Source organism: Macaca fascicularis, chromosome 9 (genome assembly GCF_037993035.2).
Source record: "Macaca fascicularis isolate 582-1 chromosome 9, T2T-MFA8v1.1".
Taxonomy (NCBI): domain Eukaryota; kingdom Metazoa; phylum Chordata; class Mammalia; order Primates; family Cercopithecidae; genus Macaca; species Macaca fascicularis.
In genome coordinates, this window is record NC_088383.1 from 12099823 (window position 1) to 12118520 (window position 18698).

General features: G+C 43.3%; 1 protein-coding gene across 50 annotated transcripts in view; it reads left to right on the forward strand.

Annotated features, from left to right (window-relative positions):
• Positions 1-18698, forward strand: part of CELF2 (CUGBP Elav-like family member 2) — an 866142-nt gene that overhangs the window by 733786 nt on the left and 113658 nt on the right. For 38 of the 50 annotated variants that reach the window (XM_074000974.1, XM_045361822.3, XM_045361824.3 and 35 more), the window contains one exon: positions 14565-14647. The exons of the other annotated variants lie outside the window; for them this stretch is intronic. In XM_074000974.1, the coding sequence (XP_073857075.1) occupies positions 14565-14647 (83 nt within the window). The remainder of the gene's footprint in view (positions 1-14564; positions 14648-18698) is intronic. 50 annotated transcript variants of the gene reach the window in all.

Consider the following 18698-nt stretch of genomic DNA (forward strand, 5'->3'; position numbering starts at 1 on the left):
TTTTAGCTCCTTGCAGAGTGGTCTACCACATGCCTGCCTTCCCACCACCCCCATCCTCTGTGTGTGTGTCTCTGTGTGTGTGTGTGTGTCTAATCCAAACAGGCAGTGGCCCTACAGTCCAAAGGGCTAAAAAGACTCAGAAATCCATCCTCATCCAGTCATCCAGGGAAGAAATAGGAGCCTGCAGGATGTTTCTTTGCTTTTTTCTGAAGGTTTAATAGAAGAATCAGTGTCATTGGCAATGATTGAGAAAAATGAAAGTTTTTAGATCAAATACTGCTCCATCGTGCATGCAGCGTGGGAACGATTGACGGGCGGTGTGCTCTTCCTCAGACAAAACCCAGTGGCCGCTCATCAGTGGATGGTGTGGAGAGTTTTTTGTTATCCTGAAATCAAGGAAATATTTTACTTTTCCCTCTGAGGTGTTCCAGAGAAAGATTCTTGAGCAAAGAAGATAAATCCTCTTCCTACCTGCTAATGAGTAAGCAGCTAAATTTCAAGCACATCAAGTACAAGGACCATGTGTTACGTTTTTTTGAGTGTCCATAATCAGGTACACTTATTTAATTTTCTGAAAAATGGAAAGCCACACGTTCTCTTTGGTTAGAGACGTGGAGCAGTGAAGAAGCAGGGCAGTGTTTGGCAAGATGAGTCCACCTAACTGGAATCAGGCCAGGCTTTGTCAGGAACCAGAGGGGCGACTCTGCCAAGACACCCCCTCTCCAGGCCTCCGCTTCTTTAACCGGAAGCAAGAACTTAAACCAGATGGTTGTTAAGATATTTTTTCTCTCTTCAGTCTGGCATTTAAAGTTGATCACTGTCAAATCCAGAATGGACCCTTTTCAGAATTACAATGTGACTGAAGTTTGTCACTTTCTCCCCAGCCATCCCCATTTTGGGGGTCATCCTCCTGCTTTTAGGACATTCCCTCTTGCCCCGTGACCCACGTTCTCACTATGGAAACACTTATCAATCCCAGGAGCCGTAAGATTCACTGATACTGCAGCATAAATGGTTGGGAAACGGATCGCAGTGTTGTGTCTTCTGAGGCATTTTTATTTTAATATGAATCTGAGCCCCCAACTGAAAGGATGAAGCTCAGAGGCTGAGTGAAAAGACGGGGGAGAGGACAGAAGAGGAGGGGTGTGGAGGCTTTGCCCACATCAGCCCCATGTTCTTCTGTTGTCCCAGAATCATCATTAACATTATCCCCTCTGCTTTCAAAAGGGTCCTCACCTGGAGAATGGATTATTTGATCACCCTGGTTATCAAGAAACCCTTCATACTGCCCCTAAAATTGTACAGTAGAAGGAAGACAAAACGCTAACCTCTCTTCGGTATTTTCTTTGTGCCAGATTCTGGGCTTGGCACTGTGTATACATTATTTTATTAAATGGATCAAACAGAATCTATTTTACCTAGCCATTAAACCACATCTCTCTTAGGCTAGAAGTCCAGAGTCATTTCACAGGAAATGGGCTGGAGAGTGTTGCATGGACTATTTTTACCCGTAGGAACCTCAATCAGAAAGGCTCATGGAACTCCAAATCGAAAAGAAAACCGTGTTGCTGTAGGGGAAGGGAGTGTGAAAATGCCCCGGGGAGAGTCAACCCCTGAGTATACAGTAGGAACCTCCAGTGCCTAGCACCACGCCGTGCCTTGTAGGGCCCAGTAGGAGGACCCAGGAAGCCTAAGAGGTAGCAGCTGCCCCCAGAGAGCTGCCTTCCTTAGGAGAAGAGGAGCGTGGCAGCAGAACCACAGTCAGATGGCAGTGATCTCCTGCACCTGATCCCCGTGTGATGGGAACTCTCAAAATGAAATCCAGTGGCTGGAAACCCCATGGCCAAGAGGTGCCCGGCACCCGTGGTGGTCTGTGCCCCCAGGCTTCTGCCGGACATCTCCTCCTCCCCGTCCTTGTCGCAGGCGTTTAGGACATCACATCCTCTTGCGAAGCCCAGTGTTACTGCTTTTGTTTTTTCTTCCGCTATTGTTGCTGAAATAAAGGGAAGTGACAAATCTGTGGTTAAACTCGTATAGTAGTGAAACCTGGGTGTGCTCCTTAGCCATAGGTTTTATTTTAAATAACAAACTGTTTGAGGGATTTTTTGTCTCTTGGGGGCATATCATAGAGCATACGGTTGGGGAAAATTTTGTTGTACCCTGAATAAGAAAGTCATGAAAATGATTACATTAAAATTGATTGACTATTTAGAGGCCACGTAAATGGATGTTCAGAGTATTCAAAGGCCATGCGAATGGGTGAATTCTGCTAGTTCCAAGTAATTACTTCAGAAAGCAAGACAACACAATCAATTCTAAGCCCTATTAAAGGGCTTGTGGTCATCACTTAGAAAAGCAGCTTCACTACCCTCCCTTCCTCCCAGGGATGCACAGCGGCATCGCAGCCTGCGGCAGGCCTGTCACGGCTGCATTTCCCTATTGCATTTGTTATAAAAGTGGGGTAAAGCTCCCTATCCCTTACTTGCCTCAAAGGGAGCCTGCATAGTGTCTGTTAGGGCTCAGGGCTCTGTGGAGAAACATGTTAAATTTAAAGTGGACAGTAGCTGCTAAGATTTACTAAGCACTCTTATTTACATGCCAGGAACTGTGTTAAACATTTTCATACGTTGTTTGGCTTAATGTGATGCATCTATAATATAGCTGTCACTAACCCCATGTTATTAAGAACCAGAGGCTTAGGGAGGTGAGGTCATCAGCCTGTGATGCTAATCAGGAATGACCGTACCAGCCTCACCACAAAGATTATGAATGAGCATGAGAAGACTATCCAGCATCACTTTGAAAACTGTCATGGTGTCTGCCATGAGAACTCAGGGACCACCTTGGCCCCAGAAGTGAATTTTTTAAATAATTTCCGCTGTTCCAGGCAGTATGGGAGAAACATCTCTCTCTCTGACCTGCATACACATGAAATGCGCTCAGTTATTGCCGGAGTGGGGTGGAGACGGTTATAATGGCCATAAATATTAGTTCTCCAGCATCATATCCAACAATAAAAAAAATCTGCAATAAGTACAAATGTTTATTTCAGCCTAGTCTTGGATTTCTGTAGCCAAAGGATTTGCCTGTCCATTTCACTTTGACTGTAAAGACCAGAGTGAGGAAGTAGATAACGACTTCCTCATTCCGTTTCCAGAAAAAAATACCTTTGTTCTGCTTTGGATTGCAAATAACCCTTTTGAGAGTTCAGAGGCACCTAGAACACTTGAGTAATAAGTTAGGATACCACTGATAGGTGCTCAGGAACAGAGCTGAGCTGTATTTTATTCAGGCTAACAAGAAGGGGCCTGTGTTCTTAGTCCAGGGAATTCAAGCTGATGCACTGTCGAAGCAAGGCAGTGAAGTGGAGACTTGAGAGATCCGCCTGGCCTGGAAGCATCTAATAGCCCAGTGTGCTGTGAATTGAGAATCGTAGGAAAATACCTGTGATTCTAACCTACCTCTCATTGCCACTAGCCTCCTAATTATGATGCTATCCTATCCTCTAGAGAAACTATTCTATGAAATAACTTTATATTAGAAACTTTCTTCTAATGAGGCCCCTCAGTACTTTAGAAACTAAATCCTCTTTAGTTGGATTCAAGACCTTATACCGACCATGTTTAACCCCGTGATGCCTCCTTGGTGTTTGGGATGTGATCTTGGTTTGGTGAGTCTGAAGGCCTACCTGCCACTGAGCCACTGGTCTCCACCTTACCGGGAAGACCCCAGGGAGACCAGCCGACCAGGGAGTTGGGCCAATTACGCCCACTTTAGGGAAGCCAGACCCTCTAGTTGGCTTGTTATGTTCAACTTGAAGTTTTTCATGCTTCCTTACCTTCAGAGAAAAATACAGTTCTCCTCACTACTTTGGAATTAGTATTGGAAAAATACAAAGCATTATCAATTCTATGGCTAGCTTATTATCTTTCATTCCAATAGTCAAGTGACCTCTTCTCTAACAAAGGAGACTGCTTGCTTTCTTCACGTCACCCCCTGGGGGCCTCGACAAATGCACACATCACCCTACCTCTGCTCAGAGCAGAGTGGGAGAGTTCGCAAAACAGCTGAACACGATGTGTCCCATCAGGGAAAAAACGATGATGCTGAAATTCTTCCAATACTTTCATAGCTATTAGACAATTGAAATGGTTTAACATAAGTGGCTTATTTCAAAGAACCAGAGAAGGGGAAAAGCAGATTCCAGCAATTTTGCTCTTGATACCTTTTCTATCTGTGTTGTGCTTTGGTGGAATTTACATAATCGTGGATGAGGAAGTGTTACAGTACACACATAGCTGTGCACATTAGGCTGCACTTGCTTTCCCAAGAGGCTTGAAAATGCAGTCGATTTAATCTAGGTCAAAAGGAAGAAAGAGACTCCATTATCCTCACAGAAAACACAGGGAACTTGCCAGTCTTCACAGGGTCATGGAAATAACAGAAGATGGTTCCTCCAGGGGAAGTCCCCAGGGCAACAGGAGACTGCCAAGGGCCTGGATCTCATGGCCAGTTGACAGAAAGGTGGTCACAGTGTGTTAAGTGGAGAGTTGGAGGAAAGGTGTGGGTTTGCCAGGGAGCCCAGTGAGATCATCATTCCCTCCCGGGCTGAAAAGGTGGCTTAGATTTGCTGTCTGCAAGGAATCTTGCTGGGAAAGTGAGGAAGGATGTTGGCGGAGCGTGGCACGACTGCCTCAGGCGGCCAGAGGGCAGTGCGGGTCCCATGCTGCCAGTGGAAGTTTCCCAGGGGAATTCCTGGGATGGCGCTTGGTAATCCAAACTGTGGAGTCCACATAACTCACGTACAGAAGGCCCGATGGCAGCGTCGCCTGTCAGCTTCCTAGGCAGTGGCCAGATGGTGATACTGCTGACATCAGGGTGCCAATTATATCAAACTCTGTAAAACTAAGCTAATTGGATACAGTTTCCTTAAAAGTTGATTTGTACAGGATGAGGTGTTCGTGTTTGCGTAACTGCTACTCTAGCTATGGAATTCCCACTTTTAGGTGGCACAATAGGGTCGTCTTAGGTGACTGTTGGAGAGACATTTCAGATGAGAGGTTTCAGTTATAAAGAGACATTTTAGGTGACATGAACAGAGTGTGAAGCAGATCTCTCAGAGTGAGGCAGACCCCGTCAGAGGCGGTTCCGGGACATTCTCCCTGTGAGAGGCATAGACTTTGAGGGGTGCTCATTGACCCGTGGTTGCTGGGATGGTTTTGGCTTTGCTCTTGGCTCCTGCTGTGACTTGGGGGCAGCCTGCTAACCTGTGGACTGGTGTTTTCCCATCTGTAAAATGGGAGGGTGTGAGGGGTTAGGCTGGTAGAACTAGTGTAGGGGCCAAGAGAAAACCTCCCCTTGGCCCTATGAAGGTTCACTAAGAATCCCTGACAAGAGGCAGATCCGAAGGAGAAAAGGCACGTGGGTTTATGAGATCACAATTTTTGTGACACAGGCGCCTTCAGGATGCAGACCCAAAGATACAGGGGAAACGGTATGCTTAGGTCCAACAAAGTGTGCCTAGGCTCATTTGCATGCTTAGGTTCCACAAAGGAGGGTCAGCCATGTAGTAATGTGATTGGACAAAAATGACGTGATGTAACACTAATAGACTGAGCAGGGACACTCAGCAAGGCCTGCCGGTCCACATTCTCCCTGGCCTCTCGGAGCAGGATTCTGCCTTCTGGGTATGGGAAGGACCTTTTCTGGAATGGGGGTCTTATGACCTACAGTCAAACAAGGTAGGTCGGAGAATTTGTTTCTGGCCAGTTTTATACAGAACGACAGAAGGAAAGTCAGAGCAGTATTTTTAAGTTTTATGGCTGGCTTTGGGGAAAGGGGGTTCTGGCTTCTGTGGCCTGCTATGGGAAAGAGAGGGATTCCAGTTTCTGTGGCTGGGCTTAGGGGAGGCTGGGACTGAGAGACAGGAGGGCAGGAGGAGGTCAGAGAGAGACTTTTTCGTGTGAGGCCTTTATGTTGGAGTACTGCTTCCCGACTCCCAACATTTGCTGCTTGTAAAATTCTGTGATTCTACAGGAAAGGCATGGAAGCCAGGAGAACGCAACGCTCCCTTGACTTCTTCTCATTTTATTTTTTATAGTGTTGAGTTTAAAGTCGTAAAAGGCTGGAGGAGCAGTACAACACAGATACGTCTAATCTTCCTGGAGGTTCTCCCTTTAGCTAACTTTTGCTGTGATGGGTACTTTTTTCAGGCCTCTGGTTCCTGTATCTCTCAGGTGATGTCATTACAGCCATCCGCCTTCAGCATCAAGTACAGCAGAGCCACGATCATGAAATTACAGGCAGGACTACGTAAGAGAGCTGAGAGGCAAGGGGACTGGGTTTCAGATGGAGCTCGTGAAATCGGTGGCATCATTTATTCACTTGTATCTAGCACTCCTAGAAAGCGGGCACTGCGTGGAGGTCCAGCCACAGGAATTCACGCCAAGGGCCCAGCACCATGGGGCCCAGGGTCAGTCATAGTGTCCTGATGTGACTGTTTCCTAGCAGTGCCAGTTCTTCTTGGTAGTTGGATTTTGGGCTAAAAGAAAAAAAGGCAGGGGGGCTACATAGGTGACCATCTAGGGTCTCATATCATGTCCTGGGGCCTCCTTGTACTTTCTAAGAATGGCATTTTGTCATTGCCTTTTGCCTCAAGATGCTCGGGTTATAAATCACCTTCTACCACGGAGAAAGGACTCCTTTCTTTTTTTTTTTTTTTTTAAGGTTAATGCTAAGTTGTCTTGAAATTTTTAATTCAGGGGATTTTTGATGGTTTTGTTTGTTTGTTTTTAACCTTTAACTGCCTTGTAGAAAGTGAAAGTAGGGTGTCCTGGCAGGGGCAAAGCCACTGACTGAGAGTTGAAACCATAACGCATGGCAGATTCGCTTGAGCACAGAATGTCCCTCTTAGATCCATAACCTTTGGACTATGAAAAAAAAAAAAAAAGTATTAAATTCTCCTCCGAGTGGCTAAGGTTGAGGGAGAAAATAGATGGCAATGGGAATCAAGTATGAGGAGTGTGTCCTCTTTTGACTTAAACTGGCTTGCATGCTACCGACTTGACAAGAAGCCAAGATCCCAATTGCAATTCGACTTGTGTGAAGCAGGCACCTGCTTTGCTTGCAAATGCATATACAAAAGAGCGTTTCATTCACAGAAAGGAAAAAAAAAAATAGCGCGTTCACTAATTTAGCCTTCCAGGGCCTTCGTCCCTTGATCTGTCAGCCCCTTAGAATTCAAAGGCAGCCTGTAAAGGAATTTCCTACTTAAAACATGATGATTTTTTTGATGTCCTGAATTCGAATATAACTCGAGTTGAAGTTGTCTGCTAGGGCTATTACTTTGTTGTTTAATAAAAAAAAAAAAATACGGTGTTCAGTCATCAGATGATCAGTCTAGGGCTGTTTTCAAGTGTTTATGTGCTTAGATTTAGAAAACAGTAGGTTTTCATATATGTAAGATGTTGAATGGCCTTGAAGATGTGGACAGGCCCATCTTGACCCTGGGGCAGAGTCCACTTAGGGGAGGGAGACAGCTGTTCTCATGCCCAACCCCATAAGCTCCGAGATGGAAATACTTTTTATTTGACCACTTTTGCCGCAGAATTGCAGGAAACCATTTTTCACTTTCTCTCCTCAGCCCTCAAGTTGTATAGTTATTTTGTATTCCAGAAAATGCTCCACAATTCCCTGTAATAAGATATTACTGAAGGGTAGTATCAGAAAAAGAATTAGCAGTTAGAACTAGAACTTTCCGGAAAGGTCCCTCCTGCCATGGTAGAGAACACCTTTCACAGGGGAGTTTCTCCTCGCTTCAGGCTGGTAGCTGCAGAAGAGTCATGTGGAATGCCTCACTAAAACCAGCCTTGCTACGCGGGGTCAGCCCCTGCCTTTGGCAGTGTGACTCGTTGGCATGTGATCTGGAGTTCCTGCCCTGCAGCTGACGAGCCACTGTTTCAATAATTAAAAACAACTCAAGTCACTGTCCTCCTGCGTTGGATTTGATCATTGTACTTTGCATGTATGTATCAAAATACCACATGTACCCCATAAATATGTACAAAGATTATGTGTCAATAAAAAAAACAAATTAAAATCCCAATTTTTAAAAGAAAACATGAATGTAATTTTTAAAACTGCATCAGCCATGCTCAGTGGCTCATGCCTGTAATCGTAGCACTTTGGGAGGCCAAGGCAGGAGGACCACTTGAGGCCAGGAGTTTGAGAACAGCCTGGGCAACATAGCATGATCCAGTCTCTACTAAATAACTTAAAAATGAGCCTGGCGTCATGGCACATGCCTGCAGTCCTGGATACTCAGCAGCCTACAGTGGAGAAGATGACTTTAGCTCAGGAGTTCGAAGTTATGGTGAACTACGATTGCACCACTGCACTCTAATCTGGGAAACAGAGCGAGATCCTGTCTCTTAAAACAAAAATTGCTCTGTCCATATATTAGAGTCAAGGGATTTAAAGAAAACTGCCTTTTTTAAAACAGTGTCTCAGAGCATCAAACCTCGGTTTAGAAAGCTCGGAGGAAGTTTCTTTAATGAATATAGTGTCAAATTTCCTAAGGGCAGAATGAGTTTTAAAATCTGACCTCATGATATCATTGTCTAGGGTGGTGTCTACATTACCTCCACACTGAAAAATGTTGATACATTATTGCTCTTTGATTCACAGCAAACCATGATATAAACTGGTTATCTTTATATATCAGTACATTTTTTTTTCTTGTGAGTATTATTACCCAGAGTTTCCAAGTAAAGATTTTCAAGGGAAACAGCTGTGGTTTGAAAAGGTCTGTGATAATCCAGATGGTTTCTTTGAGGATAAATCTACTTGATCATTTAAAATTAAAGTCTTTCAGTACAGTTGAGTGTTTCTTTATGATTTTAGATGCACTACTGTGTATGAGTGAGAGTGTGTGTGTGTGTGTGTGAGAGAGAGTGTGTGTGTGAGAGAGTATGTGGCTACCACTGGCCTTTGTTTGGGGCTTTATCTTTGGAAACAGCAAAAATCTCATACCAGTGTCTCAAATTATCTAGCAGTTAAGCAGGCAAAATACCTGAGGGAACTCTTCATGACAGCAGAAACTATTAGTGAAAAAATATAGCGAGACACCAGCTACCCTGTGTGGAGTATGTCGCACTCAGCCGCTCTGGGAATTGCCACTCTCCACTTCTGATCCATGATGGCATAATCATAGCTCGCAATTATAATACTGATTACAGATTGCTTTCCAAGCTGAACATAGGCAACTATATTGCTAAACTTACCAATTTCTGGGATCTGGGCGTCAAAAGCATCCACATTCCCGCAGCAGGCCTCTGGGGCGGTAGGCAGGGTGACAGGTGGGAAATGGGAAACCAGGGCTTTCCGTACCTGTCTCCTTCCCTCGGTGTCCAGGGTCTTCTTGCTGCTTCATGGTCACCCGAGATGCTCCCTGTGAGGCCCCCCTGGGCCTGCCTTCACAGGCTCTGTGCCCCTGGACCTTTCTTCTCTGCTGGTTCTGTCTTACGTTCCCTTCCTAGGGGCCCTGCTAGATGTTGACAGTGAACAGCAGAATCACAGTGACGTATTAGTGGCCAGTAAGATCTAGTGTATTTCCCCTCTGAGTTACAGAGATCGGCACAGTCTTTTTGTAGTCAACAGAAGAAGTCATCCCTAGTGGGACTGCTAGGCTCTGTATGGACCTGAGACTGCGATATTTGGTTCTGGGATCACCTCTCCCGGGTTTTCCATTGGACCTGATGGACCTGTGAATTTTAAAAGTCCTGGTGAGGAGTCGTGGCAGGGGCTTGATAAACTGGCACATGAGGGAGGATGGCATTTTTTTGTGTTTTGGGGTTTTTCTTTTTCGCTTCAAGGACCAAAGCTTTTATTATTACAATGAATTGTTGAGGTCGTTGAAACAAGGGATATCCTGAAGTCACCTGGGCGTGGAACACCATGTTTGTCTTTTCTAACTAGGCCACTGCCACTGGCAGAAGCTCCTGAATGAGTAGATAAGCAGTGGCATGAATCGTCCCGTGCTGGTGCTTATTAGATAGTGTCAAATGAGCAAAGTGGAAAAAGGTGAAGCAGCAGAAATTTACCAGCATTAAGCAGCAATGGGAGGGTTGAGACCTGCAGAAGCACCTGGTTCATCAGACTACGTCAGCCTGTGCTGATCCCCAGAGCCGAGCCCCCTGGCTGGTCACCCTAACATGGAGAGAGGCCTTTCTCTCCACTCCGTGGACAGTAGGGAAAGGGGGGGTTCCGGGAATGAATTCTGGAGCCCAAGGGACTGTCCCCTGTGATGTACGGTGCAACCACTGACCATCAGAGAGTCCCTGGGTGTTGTCAATGTGTGAGTACCCACCTTACACTGATGTGATGTTGGAAACAGCCTGCAGGGGAGGAGGCTTGCCCCTGACTCAGACTGCTGAGCCATCTGGTGCTGCAGCTGACCTGGAAAGGAATCCAGTACATTTCAGACCTGAGTTACAGCTGGCGTGGGGAAATCTAGGAGACAGGTGGTTCCCTTAACAGCTGTATGTTTGGTTAGGGCTGACAAGAAAGAAAATTTCATCCTTGTTGAGCCTCCATGAGTTTTCAGGGATCTGTAGTAGCTCTTTGACCTTTTGCCATAATAATTGCCATTTCAGGGAAAATAATGGTATTTCTCTCTTTGTTGAAATATTGTCTGCAGGTCGGTAATCTAAGATTTTAGAGGAGCATATTAAGTGATAGGTGGATAAAAAGACTATGGTTGTTAACTAGGAGAAACTCATAGAAAGTCTTTCAAACACATTCCAGTATCTGGAAAGGTACACACTAAAGTCCTGCTGGGGAAAAACACTAATTGCTGCATCTAAGCTGACTGTTTCAATTTGGAGCTCTGTATTCGTCCTGCAAATTTTAATAAAAACCAAACACTGTACTTGTTAAGTGAACCATTACAATGGCATGCTGAATGAAGCGTAAGACCTCCTTTAGTCTAATAGAAGTAAAGAATGCTTTTGACCCTTTTTCTTTTTCGGTCCTGAATGAAACACTTTGGCTTCATATCTACATAGTTTTGTGGGGGGATATTAGGCAGACCTGGTGTTTACTTACTGATCATACTAGGCTGGGCACAGTAGCTCATGCCTATAGTCTAAGGGTTTTGGGAGGCCAAGGTGGGAGGACCACTTGAGGCCAGGAGTCCAAGACCAGCCTGGGCAACATAGTGAGACCCCCATCTCTACAAAAATTTAAAAAGTAGTGAGGCATGGGTAGCACACACCTGTAGTCCCAGGTACTCAGGGAAGGGGCCAGAGAACTGCTTGAGCCGAGGAGTTCAAGGCTGCAGTGAGCTATGATCACACCACTGCATTCCAGCCAGGACAACAGAGTGACATCCTGACTCAAAAATAAATAAATGTTTTAATGAGGAAACTAACTAAGGTACTGAGGAAGTAAGATATTCCCCACAGTAAGTCATTCAGGAACTAAATGCGAAAAACCAAAAGAAGCCTCTGGGGTTAATATTCCCAGTCTCCTTGTCTGCCCAGAACCCCACATTTGTGTAAGTTGCTCATTGCGCAAGGGTACCCTGCTGAGGCTGTGAATGGAGTTAGAAATCCAGGTTGGGATGGGCTTATCAAGCCATGGACTTGGAGCAAGGAGCTCTGCCCACCTGGAGATCATGGAGATCATGGAGATGGGATCCCCTTTTGGAATTGGCACAAAGGCTCCAGGCTTCCCTGCCAAACACGGCACCTGTGGAGCTGTGCTGGGGCTCGGCTCTCGGGTCAGACAGATGAGCGGTAAGACACGTTAGTGGTGTTGCCTAGGATATCCTCCTGTGTGTCACACTGGAACTAGAGCTGCTCTTGGCATGATCTTAAAGAATACTTGTTTAGATGAGTATACACTTTTAACTGAAACATTTAAGAGCTATGCGTAGTTGGAAGAAGATCTGTAGTGATAAGTCGCTGACTTCACAGTACTAGTTGTAAAGGCAGAGTGAACCTTGGACGAAACTGGAAAGCATTTGAGATCTTGGGGATCTTCCCATCTGCTCTTCTGTATGTTCGAGTGCTTTCATCCTTCCTTTCTCCTATTCACCTGCCATCCCACCCTGCTCAGATACCAGCGTCAATCTCTCCCTTTCTGAAAAACAAAGCCACCCACCTTCTTTTCACTAAGAACTTTGTTCAAGAGGAAGACCCTTTAAAGTAGCTAAAATCACACTACGCTGTAATAACTGGGAACAATGAAATGTCTCCTTCCTCAAGGGTCATGTTTTAATATGTAAATAGCAAATGGACTATACTCTCCTGGTGGACTCTCAGGCAGTGGGCCATGGCAGGGATTTTGCTTGGGTGTCTGAGGCAGGAGCACTCCCCTTATCCCTGAGACCGCTGTACGTTGGTCAAAGCTCTCCACAGCTGCTCACACAGAAGTACACACAATTCACTCCGTTTACATCATCATTGTTCCTTGTTGCTTTTATCTTAGTGTTGTTTAGTACTCTATTTTCATGTTCCCTGTCATACCACTGTTCTTCCACGCCAACCTAAACTCTTCATTCTTGGCTCTGGCGTGGCCAAACTGGCATCAGTTCTTCATCTCCTGAACTTACTCTTTCATAATTTCCTTTATTTCAGCCAGTAAATTGCTGCATCCCTAAATCTTCTCTTTTTAAACATCTCAGCCCCAAAAGTTACCTGCCTAAAAGTATCAGATTCTGCTTTTTTTTTTTTTTTTTTTTTTGAAACTGTGATTATTAAATGAGGTGGTATTTCAGAACTTCCCCATTGCTTCCTTATCCAGAAACTAATGCCATAAACCCAGGACGGGGAAAGGAAAACTCACTGAGACCGTGTTTGCTAGAAGCATTTAGGAAGGCTTGTCCTGTTTTTCTTTGTATACCAAGCCTGATGAGACATGGTTGGTATTTTTCTTCTAAACATGGTTACTGGAAGCTGGGATGTTAGTTTCTTATTGGAAATTACTCCTTGGCCTGAAGCAATTCCTATGGCTTTTCTGAGGCTTACATCGCACCAGTGAAGCTGAACTCACTAGTGAAGTTGATGGGTTCACTAAAAAATCTACCATCAAGAAGCAGAGCCAAGTGGATTCTGGTCAAAGATCTCAAAGGAGCTGAAATAAGATGCTCGTGAAAATGGTTCGTCTCTTCAGCTTGATTCTTTAAAGAAATGTCATAATGTTCAGTTCCCTTCATTCAAGTGATACATTTGAAGGGTTTCTGATCCTTGGATGCATGGAGTTTTTCAAATGCCAAGATGCTATGGTCATAGTCTACCCTGTCCAAAAGGCAAAGGTTTTGTATATATTGACCGTCAGTAGACTCTAACTAAATCAAGTGTAAAATGACGAGGTTCCAAATTTCTCTTCCAAATGAGGAAGAATCTTGGATGTCTTTCAGAATCTTGTATGAATGAGATTATACTTTATTTTCCCCCTGGAATGGGAGCACCTCTCAAAGCTCTTCTGGCCCCTGTCTGGCTCCGTGCATTACATTCCTTTAGTAAAACCAAGATAAAATACCTACAGTCTGGGTGAGTGCATCACTTTACTTTTTTCCTCAACGACTCACCAAAGACATCCCAGATCAAAGGTTAGCATCTTTGTTTCTTAAATTTCATAAGTTTTTGTCTTACCCTCTTTTCCCAAACTGATTGTGCTGAGAAACTGTATATTGATGAACAAATAGCCAGTATCTTTATCTACAAGTTGAAGAAGGTGCAAGCCCTCCTCCAGGACACAGAGGGAATGGTCTAGGATTTCCATACTGTTTTCTTTGGTGGAGGAGGTTGGTTGGAAAAGGATATATGCTGGCCTGCCCAGAAGGGCCGGGGACTCCCACAGGCTCTTGGAAAGGGGGAATCTAGATGTTGCCAGTTTGTATGCCACAGCCATATGTAATGCATGGGCCAGAGTCCACTAACATCTGTTTGGGCATGTACCCATCTGTATTGTAGCTTAATTTCTAAACCAGTTAAAATAAAGTCTTCCATGTTGGCAAACGAGTATTGAGGGTCATATGTACAGAACTTTGCATCATGTAATGTGGTAGAGATAAAGAAGAATGCCCTGTCCCAGCTTTTAAGAAGCTTATAATCCAGTTGTCTGAAGCTTCGAGTTTAGAAAGTCTTTCAAAAGCCTGATGTTCTGGAGATACACTTTAAGAAAATTATAATTAATGTAAGCTTGTGCTGTTGTTATTGTGAATAAAGACTTCTTTTCACGTAGGCGCTATAACACAGGCCCCTTTCACACCTCACCCATTCCTCCACCACCTCCCACCCTCATTCCTGAATAGCTGTATTCCAGTGATGTGAGGCACGGAGTCAGGAATTGATCTCCAACGTGGGTAAAGCTAATAAATATGATTTAGGATGAAAAGGTACTGTGTAAATGCTTGAGATGTTGTTATTGCTGTTCTCATACGCTTTATTATTTTTAAATTGTGCATCCTTTTAAGTAGATTATTTGTTCGCCACAGTCTCCATTATATCTAAGCAAAGCATTCACAGAAATTTCTAAAACCTTTTCATTTCTCTCTGTAGGTTGTTGTTTCGTAACATTTTATACAAGAAAAGCTGCACTTGAGGCCCAGAATGCACTGCACAATATTAAAACTTTACCTGGGGTGAGTCGGTTTACTTTTGTACCAGAATCACTTTATTGCTTGAAAATGGTCCTTTCAACTGAAGGTTCTAGTTATGGGCTCTTAGTGCCAAAAATGACTTTGGTCTTTTGAGGAGTGTGTGCTGACCCCCCGGTTCCCTGCAGCAGCCACACCAGCTGGCCAGCCCATAAAGGAGCGCTGGCATTAACACTGACGGGAGGCATTGTCCAATAGTGCGTCCCCTGGTTAGAAAATCAGAGTGACCCCACTGGGCAGCCGTGGCTGCCAAAGAGTATTGGGTGGGCTAAGATTTTAAAAGGGAAAAAAAAAAAACCCAACACACACAAGAGAAGCAAATGGAAAAGAAAAAGCTTTTATTCACCAGGAGCTCCTTTTCAAATTTTGTCTTTAGATTTTCTTTTGAAAGGACAAAATGTACCCTGTACAGCCGTAATATTAAGCCTCCTAATGGTTTCTAAACAGTCAATGGTGGTTAACAAAGTCAATGTTTTAATGCCCAATTTGTGGCTTCATGTTGATACAGGACAGAAAATACAAAGCTGACCATTTTTTCTCTGTTTCCTTCCCAGTAATATTTGATAGTTGGCACAGTTCACCAGAAATGAACCGATGTTGCATGTAGGAACATCAGAATACTGTTTTTCTAAAGGATTTTCTGGCACTTTTATATATTTCATGCTATTAGCAATTTCCTGATGCTGTTTGAATGTTTTCCCCATTGACCCACATATCAGTGATGAGTTCATTCAAGATCATAAGACATGCATTTGTTATAATGAAGCACCTGTGGTAACCAGTGCAAGGATAATGATTTTATTGAAACCTGGTTTGATAAGAATAAGAGAAAGATAAGATAATGTCCCTAATGTTTTCAGGGTATAATTCTACCTTTGTGTCATTTACTTGTCTCTGAATGCATACACAAACACCTGTGTGTCTGTACACATCCACACATGCAAACATAACCATTGAACCCCTGCAGGCCCCCAGAAAAGATTGCATTTGTTTGATTCATCCTAGACTCATCCACGATACAAGATTGTAGTGGCAAAAAGCTCAGCAAAAGATTCTCACAACATGAGCTTCTTCATCACCCAAAAGTCATAAATTATGAACCTTGATCTCGAATCCTACTACTTTGGTATTCCCCTTCGTATGCGAGGAAATCAAAGAATAGAAGGTTCGAAAAAGCAAGTGTGTGGGCCCACAATGGTCCCGCCCAGTTTCACTGCTTCTCTCTGAAACTACTAAGGTGGTTCTTAGTAAAGCTGCTTTTATTGAGTGCTTTGCTCAGTGACTTTAAAAAATAGTATTATTTTATCTGCATTCTTCATGTAAATGGATTTTTTTTAACACAGATTCTAGTAGATTGCAGTGTTGGGTCACATTATGGAATGAAAGAGCCAAGGCAAATATTTACTGACTCAGCCAATAATAGATGAAAATAATTTTTATTTCCCAGGCTCTTAATCAGACCCAAAGACCACTTTGTATTTCTTCTTTTAAAAAGAAATGCTTTCCAGTAATTAGCATGCAGAATCCCTTCTAGGTGTGTTTTTTAAAATTACTGTTGTTTATTTAGCATTTAAGGTATAGTGTAGTTTGATGCCAAGTCACATCATATTTTAAATGAATGCAGAGCTTGGTGGATAGGTATTTATCCCTCTACTAGAAGCACAGCTCCCAGCGTGTGAACTTCATAGTCGAGGATGCGCTCAAGAAACCCAGAGTGAATATAATGAATGGGGCATGTTGAAATGCGTAAAAGTGACTTATGAGTATGCTTCTGTTTGGGATTCTTACACTGACTCTTAGAAAACAACATGTTTTATATTTTTTAAATGTTGTACCTATGTTACTTCTTTTCTTCCTAAAAATTCTGCATGTAGAATTCAGGGGAGGTGACGTTAGAGACCCACTGTCAAGGACAATAATTTGGGAGTTAGAAAAGTCGGTCGTGGATTATTTTTGGTTTTCTCCTTATCTAGTTTCATGTGCCAAATTACTTGAGGCAGGTTGAAGGAAAATTTGAAAAGTCAGATCTGATTTGTAAGGCTGATAGCCTTTCCAGTGCACACACTTGCTACATTTGCCATTTCGAATATGGTAAATGAGGATAGAGTTTCACATCTTGCGTTTATGCACAGCTTTGTCCAGTACACATTACCCTTAACAGCTATAGGAAAAACATGAAAGTGTTTCCTTTTTAGCTGTGTGAGTCTTTGGTGGACAGAAAGAAATGGGACCAGACATAAAAGATTAATGCATATTCTTGGAAGAAAAAAATATTACAGGGTGCCTTGCTGTTTGATTACAAGCCTTGGAATTAGTCAACATTTCCATAATTCTAAACCAATATACACCTGTTTTCCCACTGTGCTGTGAAGGCACAACTTAATTTAACAGAGACCCTGCTGCGCTAAATCTCTCATTAAATACCAAGTGAGTTCGGTAATTTAAAGTTGTACACTACTATTTTAACTGGTTGCCTTCATATTATGAAATTAATAAGAAATTAATGATGCACTTTGCCATATGCCTTCAATTTCTTTCTGAATAAAAATAAAAGGGATAAAGAAAAAATGCATCACCAGCTGACACTTTAAAGCTTTTCTGGTTGTAATCATTTTCCTGTGGATAAAATCCATTAAAAAGTCACTTGCTGCCTTTTTTCTAAAGTGTCCAAAACTTTCTATTTAAAATAAGATCAAATAATGCTAGGGTTTTTTCCTATGTAATTTTCTTTTGCAGTTGATGTTTTGTTTCATAGGGAACTTTTATTATGCAGCCAAGCTTGATTGATGTTGGGAGTTTGCTTTCCTCTGTATGCACCATCTTTCTTTCTTGAGGGAAACAAAGAACTTGGTCAGTCAGGAAGCAGAAACAAGTTGATAGGACGGTCTGTTGTGCAATCGAATGTGTCAGCCGTAAGATTTTGATTTGAAGGCACCCTCCTTTACATGCCATGAATGAATTTTGGAAACCCTTTACATGGGGCTGGGGGAACGACTCCCAGATTGAGGTGAAGGATCAGGGCTCTTACTGAGCAGTGCAGAATCGTTCAGGACACGTTTCTCAAACTTGCCTCTTACTGAGTAACCAAAGAAGACACTCTGTTTTACATCCCCTGAAATTCTCAACATAAACCCTAGAAATACAATGGCAGTCATAAAGGAAGCAAATTCAACAGCTCAACACAGAGCAAGGGCTGAGTCTGGGAGTCATTCCCTTGGTTTAATCATGCATCTCCTCTAGGAGCGGTTGCTGGATGCTTCAGCAGCAGGTGAAATTTTAGGTACAGTGCCGTATTAATTACTGACATCTCACGAGATTAATCCCAAGTGATCATGGAGTACCTACAGTGTGCTTAGCTCTAAGCTAGATATTGGCAGGAAGTAGCAGGGATCGAGCCCAAGGGGGCCTCTAGCTAATCTAGCTGGAAGGGTGGACAGTAGACAGGTAATTAATACTTACATGGTTCATATTTTCATGCTTTTCTGCTGCAGACGGAATGCCCATTCACCACACACACACATCCTTGAGATCCCTAGTAAGTAGAGCCTTTATAGCCTGAAGAGAATATTGTGAGTGTATCTGCACAGGCTGGGCTACCTGAGAAGCCATTGGATTTGGTGCCTTGTTAGGCTGACTTTTTCCACTGCTGGACCATTTAAGTTTTTGGACTAATTTTGGTTGCCCCTGCTTTGAAGATATGTCAACTTGTGGTTAAGGTAGCATCCATTCTTGAGGGTTTTATCTAGACACAACCTAACTGGTAGTTTCTTCAGTAGAAATGTCATTATCTGCTATTGTGTTTCCCAGAGGGACATCCTTATCAAGGCAACTTGCAAGATTTTCATTTTGTTTTTGTTGACCTAATTTAGCTCAATTAAAAAATAAAGTAAAATAGAGACTTAACTGAGGCCCGGAAAAGCTACCAAGATCTTTTCAATAATCAGATGTCAGGGCCAAATATCCTTGTGCTGATGGTGTCAGCACTGTGCTGGGTGCCATTCTCTCTTCAAGGTCTTAACACATATTGTCTCTAGTA